The sequence below is a fragment of the Falco naumanni genome, chromosome 9 (assembly GCF_017639655.2).
Source record: "Falco naumanni isolate bFalNau1 chromosome 9, bFalNau1.pat, whole genome shotgun sequence".
NCBI lineage: Eukaryota > Metazoa > Chordata > Aves > Falconiformes > Falconidae > Falco > Falco naumanni.
This window is the reverse complement of record NC_054062.1, coordinates 9821591-9843986: the sequence shown is the minus strand read 5'-3', so window position 1 is coordinate 9843986 and position 22396 is coordinate 9821591. Positions and strand designations below refer to the sequence as shown.

The 22396-nt window shown below is 60.0% G+C and overlaps 1 protein-coding gene across 1 annotated transcript; it reads left to right on the top strand.

The window, feature by feature from the left end:
* The first annotated feature begins 1783 nt into the window (after positions 1–1783).
* LAMC3 (laminin subunit gamma 3) lies at positions 1784–21534 on the top strand. The gene is made up of 28 exons (XM_040606856.1): positions 1784–2156; positions 6024–6328; positions 6520–6650; positions 7504–7670; positions 8073–8261; positions 8438–8555; positions 8636–8734; positions 9082–9218; positions 10730–10846; positions 11162–11360; positions 11573–11685; positions 11948–12166; positions 14037–14225; positions 14307–14552; positions 14879–15032; positions 15148–15290; positions 15372–15550; positions 15642–15780; positions 16219–16424; positions 16710–16786; positions 16918–17052; positions 17361–17505; positions 17632–17790; positions 18141–18243; positions 18356–18555; positions 18809–18955; positions 19142–19241; positions 19908–21534. The coding sequence occupies exons 1-28, from the start codon at positions 1784–1786 to the stop codon at positions 20156–20158; spliced, it is 4740 nt and encodes a 1579-aa protein (XP_040462790.1). The 3' UTR covers positions 20159–21534.
* Positions 21535–22396: the final 862 nt, after the last annotated feature.

Here is a 22396-nt window from a genome sequence, read left to right as displayed (position 1 = left end):
TGTGCCCAGTGCCTGGCAAGGGGCTCAGCCAGCCTGGGGCACAGCTGGACCAGTCTGGGGATGTGCAGCTCCCACACCAGCTGCAGCATCCCCACTGCTGTGCACAGTGGTGTCACCGCTGATTCCCATCAAGCTCTGGCCCCGTGGGCTATCCCCTCACGCTGGGTGGGCTGTGCTGCAGGAGGAGGTGGGGGTCAGGATACTCATCAGCTTTGCTCAAATCCACTGTGTATCCCACGAGCAGCCATCAAGCCCTGGTTGCGTGGTCTCATCGCTCTTTAATGTGGACCCCTCTGCAGGAAGGGATGGGCCAGGTAGGGAAATCAGCTCCTGGGTGTGTGTAAGGTCCCAGGGAGGAGGTGGCAAACCCATGACGAGAGCGCCTCTCCTGCTCAGAGCTTGCAGCCTCAGTAGCAAGGGGAAAGCAAAACACCTGGAAAACGTCATCCCTGCAGGATGCAAATCCCTTGAAACTGGTGGCAGGGATATGTGGGGCAATTATTTAGCTGAAAGCCCTTCTCTTTCTCCCCAGAGGCTGACTGGGTTTGCCACCAGCCACCCGCTTCCAGGCAGCTGACGCACAGCTCCTCGGTGCTGGGAAATTCACCCTTCCCAGTGGAGCTGGCTCCGGCTGTCAGAGCCTGGGTCAATATATGGTAATGGGGCTTTGAAACGGTGCTGCTGCGGGAGTCGCTGCCGAAGACTCTGATTCACAGCTTCCCTCCAGTGCTTTCTCCCTGCAGTGTGAATGGAGAAGGAGAATAAAATAAATAGGAGTAGAAGGGAAGGGGAGGAAGGGAGCTTAAATTATAAATGAGGGCTAAGTTTCCAGGGCTCCTGCGAGCCAGGGTGGGGTGCAGAGGCAGCGTTCCCCTGTGCACCCCAATTTTGCAAACATACCCCCTGCAAGTGTGGGTCAGGGTCTGCCCATGGCATTGTGCCAGCCTACCTCTCTTCCCCTTTGCTGTCACCCTCCTGTCCCTGTGGGTCAAATCCGGAGGGTGCCACAGTCCCAAGAGGGATCCTCTCTGGCACAAACTGCAATTAGCATTACCTGAGAAGCTGCTAATGAGGTCTGCTGACAATCTGGTTTTGCTGCCCCAAGGAGTTGCCTCCACGGGCATGTGCCCTCATGCTGGTCCGGGGGACTGGGCTGCCCCACGGCAGCAGGCGGGGATGGGACCCCCACTCGTGGGTGTTGGTGTGGAGGCTTTGGGTGTGTGTCACAGACCCATGACCCAGCTAGGCTGGTGTGAGTGGGGGAGCAGTGGGGTCTCCATACATCAGTGTGGGGGGAGAAGAGCGTGCTGGCTCTGCTCCAAAGCCTTTCTCCCACCCCCTCATGATTTTGGGGCTATGAGAAAAGTGGTGGCCCCCACCAGTTTAAGGAAAAACTCAGGTGGGGCATATATCACCACAAGCTCATCCCTAGGGCTGAGAAATGGAGGAGCTCAGCTGCCTTCGTGCAGCCAGAGGTGCAGACTCCCCCATCCCAGAAGCAACAGGGCCAGGGTGCATCCCACTGGAGGGGTCCCATCCTGCCCAGCCCCACGGCATGGGGACCAGGGTGGCCTGGGGGAAGCCCAAACTCCACAATCCGGGCTCACAGACAAAGCTTTCGACATTCCCAGCAGCTTCCACAAGATGGACCTCGGAGCGAGAGGAGGTGCCGGGCAGGGGGACCCGTCCCATCCCATCCCGTCCCATCCCATCCCGTCCCGTCCCGCCTGCTCCCGCCATGCCATCCCGAGGAGGCTCAGAGTCCGGCCAGGCGAGCCCCAGCATGGCACGGCCTCCCGAGCTCTGCTTGCTGGTCCTGCTGGGGCTGGGGCTGGGGGCAGAGGGCTCGCCCGCCTGCCAGGACCCCCAGGGCCAGCCTCGCCGCTGCATGCCTGTCTTCGAGAACGCTGCCTTCGGCCGGGCTGCCCAGGCCACCAACACGTGCGGTTCACCCCCTGAGGATTACTGCCTGCAGATGGGTGCCCGCCACACCAGCGCCCTGTGCCACCGCTGCGATGCCACCGACCCCCAGCTCCACCACAACGCCTCCTTCCTCACCGACTTCCACAGCCAGGAGGAGAGCACCTGGTGGCAGAGCCAGTCCATGGCCTTCGGCATCCAGCACCCCAACTCTGTCAACATCACCCTCCACCTGGGTAAGGAGCTGCCGTGGTGCCAGTGAGGGAAACTGCATGGAGAGCTGGGTGCAGGGCCTGGGGGGGTGGGTGCTCTGCACCCTGTAGCTCTTGGTGCCGGTTTTGCATTAGAGAGGACCCTCTCCAGGGCTTTTAGGGGGTGCAAGGAAGGAGGTGCCCTTTGTGAAGTGCTGTGGGTAGATCACTGAAAGGACCCGGGCAAGGTCTGCCCTGTCCATCAGCCAAACCCTGGTTCTTTGTGGGGTGAGGATGCCAGCAGCCGTGCCTGCCTGTGCTGCTTCCCAGCCTGCCGTGCCCGCGGTGTCTGCCCTCCTGAAGCTGGTTTTTTGACAATTATGCAAGTCTGCAGAGCAGGAGGCAGGCGAGTCCCTACCCCTGGCCACCCACCAGCGGAGATGTGCCTGCTGGGGGTGAGCACCGTGGGTGACAAGCCTGCGCCATCTCGCCCCGTGCGCTGCTGAGGATGCCCAGTATGCCCCAGGAGCGCAGAGCTCTGAGCACACTGTCCAGCCCCAGCAAGTTTCCCCAGCTGGGATCCGATCCTCTGTTTTAAATACTGTGCAAGCTGCCTGCTTGGAGGCTACTTAAACCCACGGGCATGCCTGGCATTTTAAAAAGGGTTTTTTTTTTAACATTTTCCTGCCATCTAAACTATCCTGGCTATTGGCCAGCACTGTAAAATCTTCATTCTCTGCAGTCTCCTACCACCTGCATGCTGAAGGGATAGTGGAGGGGCTGTGGTCAGAGCCAGTCACGGGACAGTCAGCGTGGCACAGCGTGGTGCTGGTGGGACCCAGTGGCTGGGGTCAGGGTGATGGTGGAGGGTCTGTGCCTGCCCCGGCAGTGATGCGGGAGCTGCCTGTCTGGGCAGAGGTCGTCGCTTTCCCAGCCCCCCGTGAGCGGGCGGTCATCTGGTCCTTGTCCTCGGGCCATGGCTGAGCTCCCCACCGGGCATGAGAAGCGATGCCAGAGGAGTGTACCATCCCCACTCCCTGCTCCTGCTCCTGCCAGCCCCGCTTGAGGGGATCTGCCAGCCTCTTGCCCATCTAACGCAGGCTGTCAGATTGCCCCAGCTCCGGTTGTGTTTGACCCGGGGCACAGGCAACCCAAATGCAACCTGCATGGCTGGGCAAGACACGGCCGTGGCACCAGTGCCAGCTCAGCACAGGGACACGTGCGGGCGCCAGCACACCGACCCATGCAGCAGCCCCTTGTTCCAGCCCGAGCTGCCCAAACCACGGGGCTTGCTTCCCACTCTCAGGCTTTCCTCTGGCTCTTCCTTGGCTCCTCTGCACGCCCTCTCGGACCCTGCACTTGGCTTTCCAGTTGTCCAGTCCCTGTGACCACCCTGCTGTGTCTGTCTCCCATTAACACATCCAAAGCCACAAGGTTGCACTGAGCTCATCTTCAGCCTCGGTCCCTACACCCTTTCCTGAGCCAGAGCATCCCTTTTTCCTGCATGGCTTGTATATCTTACCATGCTAAAAAGTGCCGTTTTGGTGCCTGGCTCACTGCTGTCTGACCTTTCCCATAGCCACAGGGACCCATTCTTGTCCCAGCTACAGACCTTTATTGCTACCTTAATGCTTTCACTTGGGTTAGGGAGGAAAAGCAGAACCAGCCCCTGGGGATGCGACCCAGGACGAGTCCTTGCTCATGAGCTCCACTGAGTAACTGAGTTTTTTAACCCACATAGTGTGTCCCTGCCAGCCTGCTCGTCTGGCTCAGTCCTGAGTCAGATGTCTTGTAGGTTCTCCAGTGTGGTTACCTGGGGAGCTTATTAAATAAGATATTGAATGAGTTGGACAAGACCTGTGTTTACCTGCATGCTGTTGATTGGCGTTAATTAGATTATCCTCCTTTAAATCTCTCTTCTCTGCCTTAAATCTCTCTTCTCTGCGAGGTTTCAGCCACGCTGTTACAGTGCATTGGACTCAGAGCAGATCAATAATACTGAGCGCCCGTGGCTGTTGCGTTTACCCTGTCAGACGTCAGGGAGGAACCCAAAATATCCACGGGCTTGCAAAGGCAACAGGCACCGGGGGTCCCTGGGTAGCTCTCTGCATGCCAATGGCTTGTTTCAGAGTGTCTTGATATGATGGTATCTGCATTTGTGACTGATTTTCCTGTGGGATGCGAGCCTGTGGTGGGCTTCCAGAGCTAAGGTTCAGGGGACTGGAGGTAGCTGGGGACACATAGGTGACACAGCTGTCCTGCGTGCTCTTCTCCTCTCAGGCCTGGGGCCCCTGGCACGGTAGGAGCTGCAGTTTGGGCTCTGCGAGAGGCAGGTGAGCACTTTGGAGGACAGCACAGCTGGGAAGGCATCCAGGGGTCCCGGTGCTGTCACCCTTAGCTGCCTGTGCACCCTCCCAGCATCCCTGCCCTGCAGCACGCCTGGCCTTGGGACATGTCACACCTTCCCAAGCAGCAAAGGGGGGACAATCAGCCTGGGCTAATTTCTGGGGTGTTTTTTGGTTTGGTTTGGTTTTGTTTTGTTTTTCTTTTCCTTTTCTAAGCAGAATTTGGCTGATTAAAATGCCTGTCTGAGAAAAGCACGGGCTCCCTCGGGATGATTCCCCAGCGCAGCAAGTCTCCTCCATTCCAGCTGGAGGCACCGAAATTGAGCTGCTCCAGCCCAGCCGCCCCCTCCCCTCGTGTGGGGCCGCTTGGGGCAGGGGCTGTTTATTGACACAGCGCTGAGCTCCCTTCCTCTCCCAGAGGAAACTGCTCTGGGAGGTGATGGCCCCGACCTCACTGTTTTAGCAGACATCCCCCGCGGGACTGTGCTGTCTGGGAACTGGCGCCCACCGCATGTCCCCCCCAGTGCGGGGTGTAAGGCAGGGGCACCCCCACTGTTGCCAGTCTGGAAGGGTCCCAAAGGGAGATGAATTTGGGGAGAGGCACAGGGGAGCATGGCAGTGGTGGGACAGCCCAGTTGCAGTCCCTTCTTGGTCCTTGTCACCTCCCAGTGGGCTGCGAGTGGGTCTGACCCCCCCGGGCGCTCAGTCGGGTGCTCCCTGTGTCCCTGATGGGAGGCAGCTGCTTTTCCCAGCTTTGGTAGCCGGGCTGCCTTGGCTCCCCCGCAGCAAAGTCACAGCGCATATGCGACAGTATTCATATGGGCCCAATTAAAGGCTTGTTTTCCTAGTCCCGGAATAACCCCTCTAACATTCCCAACTCATTATCTTTTCAAATAAAGCCAAAACCTTGCAGCTAATTGTTTTGCGCTGTCAGGAGTGGTGCTGCTATGGAGCAATCCAGTCTTTGAGCTGGTCCTTCATCTCTGGCAATTAAGTGGTTCTGATGTTCACTTTGGTGTTTTCTTTTCCCCTTTTTGCTAATTCTTTCAAGCGCTTTCAGAGCTGCGCTGGCTGCCCCGGGGATTGGTGGCTTCTCTTTGCCTTCATCCCAGCAAAGACAGCAATGATGCCAGGTCCCGGCATGCAGCTCCCTGCGAAGGGACTGGCCTTGAACCTTTCCACCTCCCCATCCCTGTGGCACTGCTGCCCCAGAGATGCTGCTCAGCGCCATGGGCCTGACTCTTCCCCCTGGCTGCTGGTTAGAGCCTGGCTTTGCAGCTACAACCCGCCCGGTGCATCCATACAATGGGTGGGCGGCTGCACTGGGGCAAGAATTGGAGCTGGATGAGGTTTGGGCTGCAGCGAGGAGGAGTTGGTTAAGGGGAGCTGGATAGTGAATTCTCCTCTTTTAGCTGTGGCCAGGAGAGAAAAACAGTGCCCACGGTGGGAGCAGGGGGATGCAGGCAGCTGTGCAGGATGGGGTACTGGGATATTTTCAGTCCTGGCACAGGCTGTGGTGCCTGTTGGGTGATGGGAGAGGGTGACAGCGTGGTGGGTCTGTCCCCAGGCAAAGCCTATGAGATCACCTACGTGCGGCTGAAGTTTCACACCAGCCGCCCCGAGAGCTTCGCCATCTACAAGCGCAGCCACGCCAAGGGGCCCTGGGTACCCTTCCAGTACTACAGCGCGTCTTGCGAGAAGACCTACGGGAAGCGGCAGCGGCAGTACCTGCGGCCAGGGGAGGACGAGCAGGTGGCCTTCTGCACCGACGAATTCAGTGACATCTCCCCGCTCAGCGGGGGCAACGTAGCCTTCTCCACCCTCGAGGGACGGCCCAGCGCCTATAATTTTGATGGAAGCCCGGCGCTGCAGGTGCTGCTGGGGCAAGAGGGGGGTGGGTGCATGGTGCCCTAGGACCAAGTGCATTAATGCAGCCTCTCAGGGTAAAAGCACCTGTGATGCCCTGCATCCCTGTAAGAAAGGGTGCAGGATGCACCTTCGTTGGGGTGGGGAGCTGGGGACCCAGACCCCTCACCAGGGTGCCTTCCTCATGTCCCCTGCAGGAGTGGGTGACTGTCACCGACCTGCTCATCTCCTTGAACCGGCTCAACACATTTGGGGATGACATCTTCAAGGACCCCAAGGTGCTGCAGTCATACTACTATGCCATCTCTGACTTCTCTGTTGGTGGCAGGTGAGAGGCAGCCAGGCCGGGGTGAGGGCAGGAGTGGGGCGACCTTCCCAGGGCTGTGGGGCTGGGGCAGCTGATCCCCACCTCAGCCTTGTTTGAATTGCTTTTTTGGGGCAAACTGCTCCGATGGGGCTTCCTCCATGTGTAACTCCTCCATGTGTAAACTTCCTCCATGTGTAAAAGGAGCTGGCAGTGCAGAGATGGATGGTGAAACCTGGAACTCTTTGCCCCCTCCCAGCCCATGGCTTTTAATGGCATGGGGGCTTGTGTTGCCCCTCCTGTGGCCCTGCTTGGTCCCTGGGCACAGCAAAAGAGAGGTCCTGGGGTGCTGGTAGAGAGATGCCCTAAGGCTGCTGGAGGAGGTTGGAATTGGTACAGACATGGTCTGAGGAGCCAGAGCAACTGCCAGTGGGATGAGGGAGATGATGTGGGACGGAGATGCCATGGCACCCACTCGGTGCTGCCCATGGGCTGTGCTGCCCATGCCCTTCCCTGGCTGGGAGGAGTGGGAAATCTCTCCAGCCTGGTGTGAGCTGCCTGCCCTGGGGCAGCCCCTGTCACTGTCTTCTCACCCCCCGCCCCAGCAGCTGGAGCTAGTTAGCATCTTGCACAGGCCACCCTCAGTCTGTGGCCTCCCAGCTGGCTGGGCTGGGATTGCCTCGGGGACATGACGGGCAGCCTCAACACCAGCACAGCCCGAGCTGCTTTCTGCCCTGCTCCTCACCCCATGGCCACCCCCGGCTGGCCAGCTCGGCAGCAGGGCCGCATGCTGCACAGCCTGAGCGCCATCCACTGCTGGCTGCTGCCCGTGCCAGTCCTCAGAGCGGCTTGTCTGTGTGCTGGGGTCTTGCTGCAGGTGCAAATGCAATGGCCACGCCAGCGAGTGCGCGCCGGACGAGGCTGGGCAGCTGGTCTGCGTGTGCCAGCACAACACGGCCGGCACCGACTGCGAGAGCTGCCAGCCCTTCTACCAGGACCGGCCCTGGGCTCGCGGCACGGCCGAGGCTGCCAACGAGTGTCTCCGTGAGTATCCCCTGGGCTGGCTCGGTGGTCACCGTGTGTGGCCAGCCCTGAGGGGCTGCGCTGGTGCTGCATCAGCTCATCTGGCAGCTCCTGCCCTTACTGCATGGGAAGAAAGCGCCTGCTGCATTTTGTAAGGCTGCTCTGGGCAGGGAGGGAGGATTTGCAACCCAGAGTCCCCCTTCACAGCATCACCCTGAGGATTCCTAGACATTTCCTTATCCCATGAGTGCAGCTGTCTGCATGGTGCTGCCCCACTTCTGCTTCCAATCCAGAGGCGTTGCCGAAAGCTTGCCCCACTGAGCCGAGCAGCCCCTCTGGCTCCTCCAGCCCCACAGGAGGTTGCCTTGACCCCTGGGTGAGCCCTGTGCCCCGCAGGTGCCAACCTCCTGTCTCCCCCTCTAGCCTGCAACTGCAGCGGCCGCTCGGACGAGTGCTTCTATGACCGAGAGCTGTACCGCCGCAGCGGGCACGGGGGCCACTGCCGCAACTGCCGTGATAACACGGCCGGGCCCCACTGCGAGCGCTGCCGGCAGAACCACTACCGCTGGGAGCCCCAGGCAGCCTGCCAGCCCTGCCACTGCCACCCCGCAGGTGCGTGGGGCTGTGCCGAGCTGGGCTCGGGCTGCAAGCCCCCTGCCCTAGCTGGGAGTTGGCTGGGAGGGGTGGGTTTGGTGGGCTGTGCCTCGCCTGGGGTCTCCCCATCTCTCCCTGCCCCGTGTCTCTCCCCAGCTGGGGTTGAGCCTCAGGGCTGGCCGGGGTCTCCGCAGGCTCCCTGCAGCCCCAGTGTGATAGCTCAGGGGCCTGTCTCTGCAAAGCCAACGTGACAGGCTGGAAGTGTGAGCGCTGCAAGAATGGCTACCACAGCCTCAGCGAAGGCGGCTGCAGGTGAGGAGGAGCACAGCCCTGGGCAGGAGCAGCAGGACAGGACCAGGGCTCACCTCCTGCCTTCATCTCGCCCCATCCAGACCCTGCACCTGCGACCCAGCAGGCAGTGTGGGCACCTGCGACCCCAACACAGGGCATTGCACCTGCAAAGAGAGAGTGGAGGGGCACTTGTGCAACAGGTAAGCACTGTGGCCCCAGGATGGGGACCACTGCCCCTTTCTAGGCTGGGATCAGTGCCACAGCTCGGTGGTTGGTGCAGGGCAGGCATCTTCTCCTCCGTGGGGCACTGCTGCTCCCCCAGCCTCTACACACAAGCCCTCACAGGGGCTTTGTGGTGGGAACCCTGCAGGGTCACTCCCTGCAGAGGTGCTGGCTGGCTGGCAAGGCAATGGGGCTGCATCCCTCTGGACCACTGGCACAGGCTCACTCAGAGCCGCCACCAGTGTCCCTCCCCAGGATGCTGCTGTGGTCCCCTGCTGCTCTGCCTGCCCCATGCCACCTGCTCTTGTTTCCTCCCCATGCCCAGATGCCAGCCAGGCTGGTTTAACCTGCAGCCCCACAACCCTGTTGGCTGCACCAGCTGCTTCTGCTATGGCCACTCCACCGTCTGCACGGCAGCAGATGGCTACGAGGTGACTCACGTCCACTCTGACTTCAGCCAAGGTACCGGCCCCCCAGCCCCAGGCAAAACAGAGGGCACAGCTACACCAACTCCAGCCAAAAAACTCCAGCAGTTTGGGAAGGCTGGGGCTGAGCATCCCCCCTTGGGGCTAACTGGTGGTGACGGCTGGAGGTGGTTTTCTCTGGCTTACTGCTGTTTTGCTGTTAAACCTCTGCTTTTGCCCCCAGCTCCATGGGCACAGGCTGTCCCTGGCTCCCCATGGCATCCCTCCATGCCAACCTGCTCCCGGGGCTGTGCACGGCTCAGGGTGGGCTGCGGGGCCAGGCACAGCCATCCCACTACACCAGGTGCTGCAGGAGCACTAAAAATCAGTTCAGAAAGATAAAAACTAGAAGGACGGAGCTTGGTGGGAACTTTCCCCCTTATTCCCTCTTTTCCACATCCTTGGCTGGGATGTGGCAGGGCAGGCAGAGGAATGGGATGGGGTGCTCTTGCCCAGCTGCAGAGCTGTGCGTGGCTGAGGTGGATGCATGCGGGATGCTCGGGGAAACCCTGCCATCTGCCGCACAGCTCGACGCGTGCAGCGGCCACCCCGTGGCCCCCACCGCAGCCCCCGCTCACTGGGACCCCTGCCTGCGCCCTGCAAGGTACAGGCACCCATCTCAGGCAGCCTGGCTCTGTGCTTCGCCTGTATCCCGATGGGGTGTGCGCGCCAGCGAGCACACGGGTGCCAGCACACCAGGCACAGATTTATCCCACTTGCCTTTAAACCACGCCGCCACTTGCTGTACTGCTGTAATGTCTTCCATGGCCTTGAACCAGAGCCAGGCTTTAAACCAAGTCTTTTTTCCACTCTTCATGCAGCCAGTTTGGGGCTGCTCCTTTAGGGACAGGCTTGGCAGAGCCCTGGGCTGGGTTGCAAGAGGCTCAGCATGGCCGGGCAGTGCAGGGAGGACGCAGCCACCTGCCCTCCTCAAGCCCTGCTCCCCAAAGCGCTCCCGAATCCACAGCTGAACCGGATCAGCTGGACATTCCCTGTGCTGGGTGAAAAGGTCCAAATTCAGGATGATTTGATAATCAAGCACAGCCCACCCAAGAGCCAGGGAGGGATTTCCTAGTGTTTGTCCTGTGGGCACCGGGGGCTGGAAGAAATAACTAACCATGGGGGGTCGGGGAACCCACAACAACTTTAACTGGTTTCCAAAGGAAACCAACTTAATGCAATGACTCCCCATTTCTCCCTGGCCTTCCTGCGCTCTCCAGCCCACAGTAACATTGGAACCACAGCAGAGGGGCAAAAGTTTAAAGATAATAATTTCCTCCAAATCTAAGAAAATAAACAGATGGGGGGGGGATGGCTAGGGCCACTCTCCAGCGCATGAGAGCACAGAGCCCAAGCGGAGCAGGATGTTACAAAGCACTGGCCCCTTACAAGACCCTGGAGAGTTGGGAAGAGGAACAGAGCCCTGAAAGCAGCACCTTGCTGGTGCTGGGCTGGCGGGGACTCGCTGCTCCTTTTGCCCATGCACTGCTGCTCTGTGCCGTCATGCAGGGCTGGAGGGCTGGGCTGCTGCGGCTCCAGGCAATGCAGACTGGCCTCTGCGCTGGGCTGATGGGGACATCGTCATCGACTGGGATGGAGAGGAGCCAGTGGATTTTCTTGCACCAGGTATTGTGTATGCTGGGTCCTTGGGGTCCTGCTCTGCCGTGGGGACACCACGGTGCTCTCATGGGACATTCCACTGCTATGCTGGTGCGTGAGGCGCTGGGCTCCGTCCCAGAGCTGAGTGTGTCAATAATACAAGGCAGTGTGGGGGATTGGAGAGGTGGATCGGGACCCTGGGAGGGCAGATTGGAGCTGGCCCTGCTCTAGGAGGGTGACTGTGGCTCCTGGTGATGCTGGTGGGAACAGGACTGCACTGGCAGCCCTGGCAGAGTTGGTATCTCCATGTCCTACAGACTTTGCTCCTCTCTTCCCTCACAGAGAAGTTTCTGCAGAACCAGCATCTCAGTTACGGGCAGCTCCTGTCCCTGCTGCTGGGAGTGGAGGGGAATGGGATGGGGACAGAAACTGGGGTGCCTCTGCTCCAGGTCCAACTGGTGCTGGAGGGTGAGGGGATGCAGATCACCATGTCCAGCAGCAAGAGCGAGCCCCAGCATGGGAAGCAGGCTGTCACCTTCAGGTACCCCTCATGGTGCTTTGGGGAGCCTCGGCTGGGTTTGGGACACAGCATGTCTGATCTTGTCTGGGCTGCCCCATGCTGTGGGGTTCAGCACCACTCACTGCCCCCCCTGGGCATTCAGCTGTGCCCCCATCACTGTGCCCGGCCCCGGTCTGGTGGCACATGGCTGTCAGGCTGGTCCTGTCCTTCCTCCCGCACTCTTTCTCTAACAGGTTGCATGAGGCAGAGGAGGGTGTGGAGCCTTCACTGTCAGCCTTCAGCTTCCAGCGCCTGCTCTCCAACCTGACCACCCTCCGCCTCCATGTGAGCCGCAGCCCCATGCGAGGTGGGTGGCTCTATGCAAGCCCCCACAGGCACCAAGCTGGGATGGGGCTGGGGACACTGAAGCAGCATCAGGCTCTTGGGGACGAGAGGCATTGCAGGGGATGTGTTGGTGCAAGGGCTGGCTCCTCCCTGTGAACACTGCTGAGCTCTCCAGGAGGGATTCTGGGGTCTCCTGTGCCTGTCTGGAGCATTTCCAGGCAGGATGGGGAGAGCAGGGCTGCAGGACATGCCACCCATTCTCACGCTGCTCTCCCCTCTCGCAGGCAGGCTGTACCTGAGCGATGTCCAGCTCACCTCCGCTCGCCCTGGGCCGGGGGCACGGGCGGGCTGGGTGGAGGAGTGCACATGTCCCCTGGGCTATGCGGGGCAGTTCTGCCAGTCCTGCGCACCCGGCTTCAAGCGGGAGATCCCTTTTGGTGGCCCCTTTGTCAGCTGCGTGCCCTGCGCCTGCAACCAGCACGGGGACTGTCACCCCCTCACAGGTGCGCACCCCCACCCCCTCTGCTCGCCCCATCGCTACGTGCACAGGTGACAAATCCCTGTCTTTTCTTGTTTCTGAGGGATGCTGGAAACCATCTGTGAGGTTGCACTAGCCAAAACTTGCAAGTTGAATTGCTTGGCTGGTTGTAAGGACGGGGTTCATAACTGCAAAGTCAGAGGTAATTACTGAAGTGCAGTAACAGGGGTAATTTGTAAGAGGGGCATCTTTCATGGTCCTTCACGGCCTTAAAGGAGAAGAAAGGAAGGGTGCTGGTTCTCAGAGGAGGGGGAGGTGGGGGTCAGGGCAGGAGGGAGGCAAAGGGCTTTGCCAAGACAAGTCTCACAGGCAGCATCGCTGCCCGAGGAGCAGAGCAGGACTGGGCAGAGCCCTGGTGCCTGCAAACTGAGGGTGAACCTGAGCAGAGAAGCAAGTAAAAGAGCAGGAAAATACAGTGGTGCCAGGCTTGCAGGAAGACACCAGAGAAGCCAGCTCTCATGCTGCCAGCCCAAGGTCTGCTCTGCCTCTAGATCCAGCTCAGAGGTGCGTGACTGCAGCAGGGACTGTGGCTTGAAGGGAGGAAAAAATAGAAGCAAAGTCTTCAGGGAGGTGTGGCTGTGTCTGGGGTGGTTTGCAGCGTGTTGGTTTTCCCCTCTCTTGCCAGGCAAAGCGTCTGGATGGCTTTGGTTGGGGAAGAGGGGTAGGATTGCAAACCACTGCCTTGGACCTTGGGGTGGCTGCATGAATCCAGCCCCAGCCTCGCTGCTTTCAGCCCTGGGGAAAGGGAGATCGGAGCCATGAGCGGCTCATGAGATGATGCCTTCCTCCCCACCCACCCATGCAGAAAGCAGCAGCTCTGATTGGCACCGAAAAGAGCTTGGAAATAAGATGATGCATTTGGTACCCAGACAGAGCCCCTGGGGCTCCTCGCTGGCTGGCTCCCCTTGGTGAGGAGCGACAACAGTTTATGACCAGGATGGAAAGGGCTGGAAGAGGCACTGTGCTCAGCAAGTGCCCCTGCCCTGCCAGCGGAAACGTGGCAGCAGCTCTGCAAACTCACCCCTCATCTTGCAGAGCCAGGGCTGGCGCTGCTGCCTGCACGATCCCCAGGGCCAGGCTTTTGATGTCTTGGCCCAGACGCTGCCAGCCCAAGCCAGCCCACATGCTTCCTTTCATTTATTTTTCCACCCCTTCCTGTCACCCGCTTTTCCTTTCTTTTCCATCGTCCAGCTCTGCCTGGATGTGAAGAAAATGGAAAAATACCCATTCCCTCCTGCACAACCTGCCTGGTATGACCCGACCCCACAAACCATGGAGAAAAATCCTCTCCCTGGCTTCTTCTCCTTCTCCAGTCAAGCAGAGCATCTGCCTGGAGATGGGGGGGGGTTCCTCGATCATCCTTCATCCTCCTCCTCCTCCCAATTTCAGAAGGCCGTGACTCACCGGCTCGGCTCGCCGCTCACTCCTGGGTGCCGGCTGGTTGCTTGTGTTTTCCATGACAGGCTGGGAACGACGCGCCTCATCACCGAGAAATGTGTTGTCGATTATCACAGGCGCCGACAGACTGGGTGCACATTGACGGGGCTGCATGCGTGAGCCAGCGCTGGCGCAGGGACCACGGGACTGCTGCTGTGGCCCTGGCATCCTCTCCAAAACTTTCTCCCTGGAGAAATGATGGGGCAGGGAGGGAAAATCTTCCAAGTCCTTGCTGGGGGCATGCAATCCCGGTGTGATCACTTGGCTGGAGCTGTGCAACCCTCTCAGCACTGGTGGCGTGCCACACTCAGCGCTGGGCTCTCCACCCCTCCCGCTGTCCCCACTGTGATTTGGGGCTGGCTTTTTGCAGACCCTCAGCTCTATTTTCCTCCTTGCAGGGCATTGCCGGTGTTTGCACAATACAGAAGGTCCCTCCTGTGAGCGCTGCAGCCCTGGCTTTTATGGCAACCCTTTCATGGGGCGTTTTGATGACTGCAAGCCATGCCCCTGCCCCGGTCACTCGCCCTGCAGCAAGGTGCCCAGCAGCGGGGAGGTGGTCTGCACCCACTGCCCCCCGGGGCAGAGAGGTGAGGCTGGGGGCGGGTGTGGGCAAGGGGGCCACCGGCAGCACTGGCGTTCTTGGACCCTCCCCACCTTTTTTTCCCCAGGAAAACGCTGTGAGCTCTGCGATGATGGGTTTTTTGGGGACCCCCTAGGGCAGAGGGGCCCCGTGCATCCCTGTGTCCCCTGCCAGTGTCATGGGAACGTGGATCCCAATGCTGTGGGGAACTGTGACCCCGTATCTGGCCGGTGCCTGCGCTGCCTGTACAACACGACCGGTGACCACTGCGAGAGGTGTCTGCTGGGCTTCTATGGAGATGCACTGGCCCCCGACCCTGCCGGGAAGTGCGCACGTACGTATGGCCCCAGGGGCCCCGCTGCAGCCAAAATTCTCCCAGCAGTGGAGGCAGAGGGTGGAAGGAGGATGCCCAGAAGGTTTAGGGGCTGATGGATGGTTTGGGCTGGCCCTAAATGCTCAGGAATGTCCTTTGCCCCCTTCCTCCACTGCTGTCCTTGCCTGGAGATACTCCGGTCTGCAGGGGCTCAGCCTCCTGGAGCCCTGTTTGATGGGGAGGACGTGGGTCTACACACTGTGGGGAGAGCAGCCCTGGTGCCTCATTCCTGCAGTCCCATCCGCCAGCCCCATGCTGGCATGTAAGCAGTGTTTTGTCTCCCATAGCTTGTGATTGCCACCCTGACGGCTCAGCCCTAGGGCTGGAGGGCTGCGATCCCAGCACAGGCCAGTGCCACTGCCTCCCTCATGTGACAGGCAGAGCCTGTGGGCTCTGCCAGCCCGGCTACTATGGCCTGCAGCCTGCTGTGGGGTGTAAGAGGTATGTGGGGCACGTGTGGGGCTGCAAAGGGACAGCAGTGGCTCTGTGTCCCCAGCTCTGGTCTCTGCTCTTTGCACCCGTTGCTCACTCATCACCCTCTGCCTCTCGGTGCCAGCTGCCAGTGCCACCCGATGGGGTCACGGGACAGCGGGTGCCACACGCTGACGGGGCAGTGCACCTGCCAGCCGGGTGTCACGGGGAAGCAATGTGACCGATGCCACCACGGTTTCTTCGGCTTCTCTGCCAGGGGCTGCCGAGGTAATGGGGACAGGGACTGAGCCTTTGTCCCTAAACTCGGGTGGGCAGTCACGGCATGATGCCTTTCTGCTGCCATTGCAGCCTGCAACTGCTCGCCACTGGGCTCCATCACCCCGCAGTGCCACGAGAACAGCACCTGCCTCTGCCACCCTGGCTTCGTGGGCTACAAGTGTGACCGGTGCCAGGCCAACTTCTTCCCTGACCCGCCGAGCTCCCGCTGCCAGCAGTGTCCTGCCTGCTACGGGCTGGTGAAGGACGAGGTACTGCCCATGCCCTGTCGAGGGAGATGCAGGACCCCAGCCCCTGCCCTGCCTCACTGTCCCGCCATGTCCCCCCACGTCTTGCCCGCAGGCTGACCGGCTGAAGGCCAGGCTGCAGGAGATGGAGGAATGGCTGCAAAAACCAGGCTGTGACATCCGCCTGGGCCAGTCCCCCATGCTGGGAGATGCGCCCCGTGGAGATGGGCTGCCCAGCCGTCACCTCCTGCAAGGTACCAGGGACACCCCTTCACCATAGAGGGAGCCCCCCTCTGTGAGCTCTCTGCTCCCATAGGGTGCTGTGACATGCTGGTGGGTGCAAGGAGGTCCCAGGTCAGCACTGGGCTCAGGATGGGTGATGGGGTGACTGAGATGGGAGGGCAGCCGGGGGGGCCATGCCTTTTTGTGTGGGACAGAGCACTGCAGGGATGCTTGCACCCATGAGGGTTTGGAGCAGTCGGTGATGGGCATTACCAGGGGCTGAACATTGGCATATGGGGTGCCCTTTGGGTGCTGCGTCCCTGGGTCCCTCCTGAGCACCCAGGAGGGACTGTCTTCCCCTTTCATCAGCAGGTGGAGGGGAGGGTCTCAGGCATGGGGCAGCCCCATAGGCAACTGGGGAGCCCCGAGCACTGCTGTGAGCAACAAGCAGCTGCTTGTGCTGCCCGCAGGTGCCTGGGCCACCCTCTTGGTGCAGATGGGGCAGCTGGCAGGGACACTGGGCACTGCGCGGGGCCGTCTCAGCAATGCCAGCCGCACCACTGGCTGCTCTGGCCATGGACCCCCCAAGACCTGCATCCTGCTGTCAGAGATTGGGGACGTGCTGCAGTCAGCGCAGCGGGAGATGCTACACACTGTGGACACCCTGGCTGCCATGGTGCGGGCTCCCATCGGCCCCGGGCTCCTGGGGGGGCTGGTGGCTATCCTGGGGAGCAATGGGATGTGCAGGAGTGGCGGGGTGTGATGTGACACACACTGGGTGAGTGGGGAAGCCTGGGATCCATGTGGGTATAGCCCACCTTGCAGCTGAGTCAAGAGGAGCTATTTCCCTTGTTTGCAAACCTCCTCCTGCCCTTTGGGGGGTTCTTGTTTGTGCTTGGCTGGTGGAGTCCAGGGGTCCTGCTCCCCACCAGGGTCTCACTGCTGCTGTTTGCATTTCAAGGAGATTCCCCAGGAAATCCCTCAGCAGCCCACAAACTGGAGCCACTGGGCACTGAAGGTGTGGGCGCTGGCCAAGAGGTACACCTGCAAGTCTGATCCCGGCATGCACAGGCAGAGGAGGCTGCCTGCCCAGCTGGGGGTGCGGGATGGCAGCTCCATTCCTGAGACCAATCCTAATATCATCTCTCCGGGTGCTTTTGTCCCTGCAGCCATGAGGACACCGTGGCACAGGTGGAGGCGGTGGTCAGGAGAGCACTACGTGCCTCCAACGCCAGCTCCAAGCTCCTGCAGAGCCTGCTGGAGGGGAACACGATGCCAGATGTGCAGCGTGAGCTGGAGGCCGGGTGAGGGGCTGGCAGCAAGGAGGGGCTGGCAGGGCACCACAGCCCCTTGCCTCTGGCCAGGTCCCTGTTACAGGACTCTATCACAGTGATTTGTCACCTGCCCAACAAGAATGTGCTGAGTCCTGTCAAACTCATTACACCACAGTGTTGCAAAGCGGAGAGCCAGGGTGCTCCATGCTGGGGGTGTTTCAGGGAAAGCCCCCAGTATTTCCCCCTACATCCATGTCTGGAGCCAGGACTCATACTGTCACCTACACCCTTCAAGGGGCCAGAGGACCCCGGGTGACAGCAGAGTCCTGTCCACATAGGTACGAGGAAATCCAGAGGGTGCGGGAGGAGCTGGGTGCTGGCGTGGCAGAGGTGGCAGTGGAGGCCAGGAGAGCTTTTGCAGCTGTGCAGCAGGCAAATGCAGACATGGCCAAAAAACTTCCGCAGGTGGCTGCACTGAGGCAGGTGAGCAGTGCCCAAGCTAAGGCTCCTGCTTGCATCCCTACCCCCTGCTTCACCCGTTAGGCAGCAGCACCTCCCGGGCTGGGAGATGCTCTCTTGGAGCCTTTGCCATCCCTGACCCCACAACAGGCACTGCCGGTGCAGGCTGGAGCCCTGGCACAGGACCTGGCAGCACTGGAGCAGGCAGTGGAGGCACAGGAGCCATCAGCTCAGCAGGCCATTGAAGCATCCCGTGCCCTGGCAGCCAGATTGCGCCGGGAGCTGCAAAAGACCCATGGCTTTGAGCAGGTAATTGCAGCTCACTTGCACCAGGTGTCCCTGCAAAGTAAGTGATGGGGACGCACTGTTCTAGCTGGAGCTGTGGGCATGCCAACTGCATCCCTTTCCTGCCTCCTACCCGGGGCACAGGGAGGGTAGGTGAGGCCCATCCCTGCTGCTCCACTGACCGGAGGGACCGTGCCTGCATCCAGGAGGTTGGGAGTGGATATTTTGGAAGGCATCTCCACATGGGTTTCCAGATCTCCTGGATCTCCCAAGGAGCTTGCCTGCCAAGCAGGAGCGAGCTGGGACCCACATTTCTCAGCTGGGTGCAGCTCTTCACTCCCTCCCCAGCCTCACTCTTCCTCTCCTCTCCCCAGCTGCGGCACCGGGCTGGTTCTGCCCACAGCATGGCCACCTCGGCTGTCTCACATGGAAAAGCTGTGTTCTCTGATGCGAAGTCCCTCCTGGCCAGCTTGGAAGGTAAAAGGCACCAGCCTGAGCATCTCCAGCCACAGCTTGGCTCTCACCACGCTGGCTCTGGGTGCCAAGGGAAGAAAGGGACAGTTTGGTGATGGCTGGGGTGTCCCCACAGGCATGAAGAAGGTGCTTGGGCATCGGAAGGGCCACGCTGCCCTGAGCAGGAGGATGGCACTTGTGCGCAACAGGGCAATGATGGAGGCCCAGAGGAAGATTCAACAGGCAGAGAAGACACTGAGAAACTCCTTGTCCATCTCTACCACAGCCCAGAGGACAGCTGGGGAGGCTGAGCAAGTCTCTGGGGAGAGCACCAAGGTCTGAGGAGAGGGCTGTGGGGTGCAGGGAGCTTGCACCAGGCTGCAGGGCACAGCCAGGCTTGCAGCCATCACAGGCAGAGCCCAGCCTGTTGCACGCAGGGCTGCAGAGCTCCCAAATACAGCTTCTGCTGCCCACCCAGCACAGCACAGCCTTGTCTGCTTGCAGACCAGGGGGATGCACCCAACTAGGAGCCAGTCACAGTGCCTCTGCATGTCCCTGGGTGACTGTCCCCATCTCTGTCCCTTTGCAGAGGGCACAGGCTATGCTGCAGGAGAGCAAGCAGGCCCGCAAGCATGCCAGCCAGCTCGCCACACGTGCCAATGAGACCCAGCAGGAGCTCTCCCGGCAGAAACATATGGCTGAGAAGCTCAGAGGGGACCTGGAGGAAGCACATCAGGTGTGTTGGGTCTCCTCTAGAGCCTGGAAGGGGCTTTGCTTATAGCCCAAAGCATAGAGAAGAACCTGACTTTTGGGCTCCACCATATAGGGAATGCCTTGGGGATGTTCCTGGGATCCCCTCCCCTCTCCCATTCAGCCGAGGGTCAACAGTGTCCCTGATCTGGGTGTATGTTTGTGTTGGAAGGTTCAAACAGAAGTGAGTGAGATGGCAAAAAGTCTCCAGGAAGCCCGGGGCTCACTCATCTCGGACATCGAGACCCTGAACAACCTGTTGAGCAGCCTAGGTGAGACCTGAGTGGGAGTTGGGTGCAGGCTCTTGGGGAAGGACCAGGATGTTGGGACCCAGGGCTCTTCTGCTCACTGGTGCTGGGTCTCCTGCTTGCTGGCCATCTAGGCTGAGCTGGGTGCCCTTCGGCTGAGACTGCTCAGGGTCTTAGCAAAGCTTCTTGAGGGCTCATGTCTAGAGGAAAGCTCTTGTACAGAATGAGCTGGGGCTTGCTGAATGCATGTGTTCATGCCCGGTGTGAGGACACTGATCTCCCTTGGCATCTCCAGGAGGAGCAGGGCTGGGCCAGGGGTTCAGTTGCTTTGGAGCTGAGGGGTGTTCTGGGCTGGGTTCGTTCCTTGTTGATGATTGGTTTTGCTCCAGCTCCTCTGCTTTGATCATCTGGGTACATCTCTGAGTGCTCCAGGACTCTTGTATCTGAGAAATTTTGCAAAGGGGTGGAAATCATTACCCATCTGTAAGAGAGAGATGTGCCCAGGCCCTGCCTGGAGCCACTGTCCTATTCTCTTATCTGTGATCACTGGGAAGCTGCAATGCCTCCATGCCCCACTGCACCCACTCCCTGTACTTTGCCTGGCACTGAAGGTCTGAGCCCCTGGAGCATGTCCAGAACCCCTCCTGCCTGGCTTTCAGCCTCTCATCCATGTTCTCTCCCCTTGCCCAGGCAACCTGGAGCAGGCCATGCAGGTGGAAGCGGTGCTGAGCGCCGGGTGGCTGCAGCTGGAGCGGCTGTGGTCGCGCCTGGCCACGCCGGGTGCCTTGGGCAGCCAGCTCAGCCTGCTGCAGCAGGCAGCAGCGCAGCAGCAGGAGAAGATCCAGGCGTTTGAGAGTGACTTGGCTGAGATCCGGGCCGACAAGCAGAACCTGGAGGACATTTTGCGGAGCCTCCCTGAGGGCTGCTCAAAGTGGCAGTGATAAGTCCCTGGCCGTTGCTCCATCACCTCTGTGCCCCCCTGCACATGGGACAGCAGAGCGAAGGACACCCTGCATTCACCAGCATCAATCCCCCTCATTGCTCTTCACGCTGCGTTCCACACAGTATCCCACCCCAGGTCTGCATCTGCACCGATTCAGGCTCAGTGTCCCGAGCACTCTGCGGCATGACTTCAGCCACCAGCTCTGTCCTCATGGTGATGGGACAACCAGCTACAAGGGGCCACCGATGTTTCTGTGCAGGATATGGAGCCATCACAGGGTTGGTCTCTCACCGTGGAGTGAATGAAGAACCATCACAGATTTCCTCCATGCTAGACACATCCCTCCATCCCTCCTTCCCCACCACAGCACAGCGCGCCGGGGAGGGACAGCTTATCATGTAGCATACCAAAGCTGTGACACCCAGCAGTCCCTCCTGCCCCAGGAGATGAGAGGGGTTGTTGCACACATGCTGGAAGGTGGTCCTGCTGCACAGTGCCCTGCAGTGCGATGCTCATGTGCTGTGGTTACAGAGGTGCGGAGATGAATCCTGGTGAAGCCAGGCACAGAGCTGCTCACTGGAGGGCATGGAGCTTGCCTGCTTCCCAGGGGAAGGGAGTTTGCAGCAGGGAGGGCTAAATTTGGGGCCAAGCAAGAGCAAAACTGTACCTTTAACCAGCTGCTGGCAGGCAGGTGGGGGCACCCTCTGCCTGCTGCAGGGTAAGAGCCTGCTCCAGGGTAGCGCAAGGTTGCTCCTGCCCACAGCTCTGGCCTTTGTGTCCTGTCCCAGCTCTGCTTGGCTCACTGGATGTCACCAGGTCTGGCTATAAACCAGCCCAATTGCCAGCAGACCTAGGGGCTGGGTGGCGTAGCACTGCAGCGGGCAGGGAGGTGGGAGAGCTGACACTTGCAGCTGCATCACCCACAGCCTCGCATCAGCACCCACACACCCTCCCCACTGGAGAGGAGCTGGCTGGTGGCACCAGGGCTGGACAGGGAGCAGCTGGACAGGGCCAGCTCCTGCCAGTGTCACTCCCAGTGGGTGGCAGAGGTCAGCAGCTATATCGCCTTTAAAGGAAAGGCATGTGCATTCAACCCGCGCTCCCATACGGCTGGGCTGCTCCTGCTCCGTGGGGCCATGCAGGCAGCAGAGCCACATCCTTGCTCAGGCCACCCTGTACTGGCTGTACGTGATGCCAGGTAGCAGTTGAAGTCATTCCCAGAAGACCAGGAACAAGTCCCCAGGCTGGTGCCCACTTCACTTTTTAACCTGTTTTATCTGTGGTGTTCTGCTCACAGTGCTGGAAGTCAGGTTTGCCGAAGTCTTTTGTAATGCTGTATGTAAAACTCCTGCCATAGACATCGGATCCCCCCAACGTTGCCTCTGGTGGGTCCAGGGGTCTGGAAGGGACACAGGATTTTCCTACTGTGAACAAACCCATCTCCCTCCTAATTCTGCACAAAAGCTGCCGAAGGAGTGGGGTTCCAGAGCTGCTGTGCTGCAGGAGGGGTAATGGCAGGGGCTCCCCTCTCACTGCCCGAGGACACTTCAAAAGCAAAACCATGTAGCAGTGAAAGCACAGAGTGATTTGGCTGGGCCAAGAGACAGGGAGCCACAGCCACTTAACGTCTCCCTGGGAAGACAATTACATGTCTCCAATCAACACACAAATTTGCTGTTGTTCCAGAAATGTCAAGCCTCTGCCCTGTGCTTGCTGCTGAAGATGTGGTTCATCCTCCTCCCTGCTCTCCCTGGAGCTCTGTGTTTTTTTAGCTGGTGACACCTGCCTAGAGCTGTATCCATTAAAAATTCTTAATATAATACCTAGCTGCCCATCCGCCCGAGTGTGCGGCAGCAGGAGGGGCACCCGCTGTGGCTGCGCTTGCTGCTTTCTCAAAGATCAGGGGCAGCTGCACCCGCGGTTAAGGGCAGCTGGCTCTGGGGTGGCGTGGGGAAACCGCCTGACAATTCTGCTAAAACCCGCTTTAGTTCAGGCTTTTTTAAAAAAAGGTGTCTAGCTGAGCTTGCAAGGGGGTTGGAGGGAGCTGAGTGCAACCGCCCACACAAGATCCTGGCCAGGACAAGCACCGGTCACGCCTGTCCCTTTTGCCGGCGGTTCGTGCTCAGCCGACACCGACTGGCAAGCGCTTGTGCTTCATCACTCCCCACGGCAGTGCCCGGGGGGCAGCGCAGGGGATCCCGAGGGCGCACCCGCCCCGGGGTGGCAGTGGAGCGGG

Coding starts and splice junctions, on each gene's coding strand:
- LAMC3 (XM_040606856.1), top strand. CDS start 1,784: ATGGCACGGCCTCCCGAGCTCTGCTTGCTGGTCCTGCTGGGGCTGGGG. Junction 15,551..15,641: donor ACGGGCTGGTGAAGGACGAG/GTACTGCCCATG, acceptor TCTTGCCCGCAG/GCTGACCGGCTGAAGGCCAG. Junction 18,956..19,141: donor ACCTGGAGGAAGCACATCAG/GTGTGTTGGGTC, acceptor TTGTGTTGGAAG/GTTCAAACAGAAGTGAGTGA.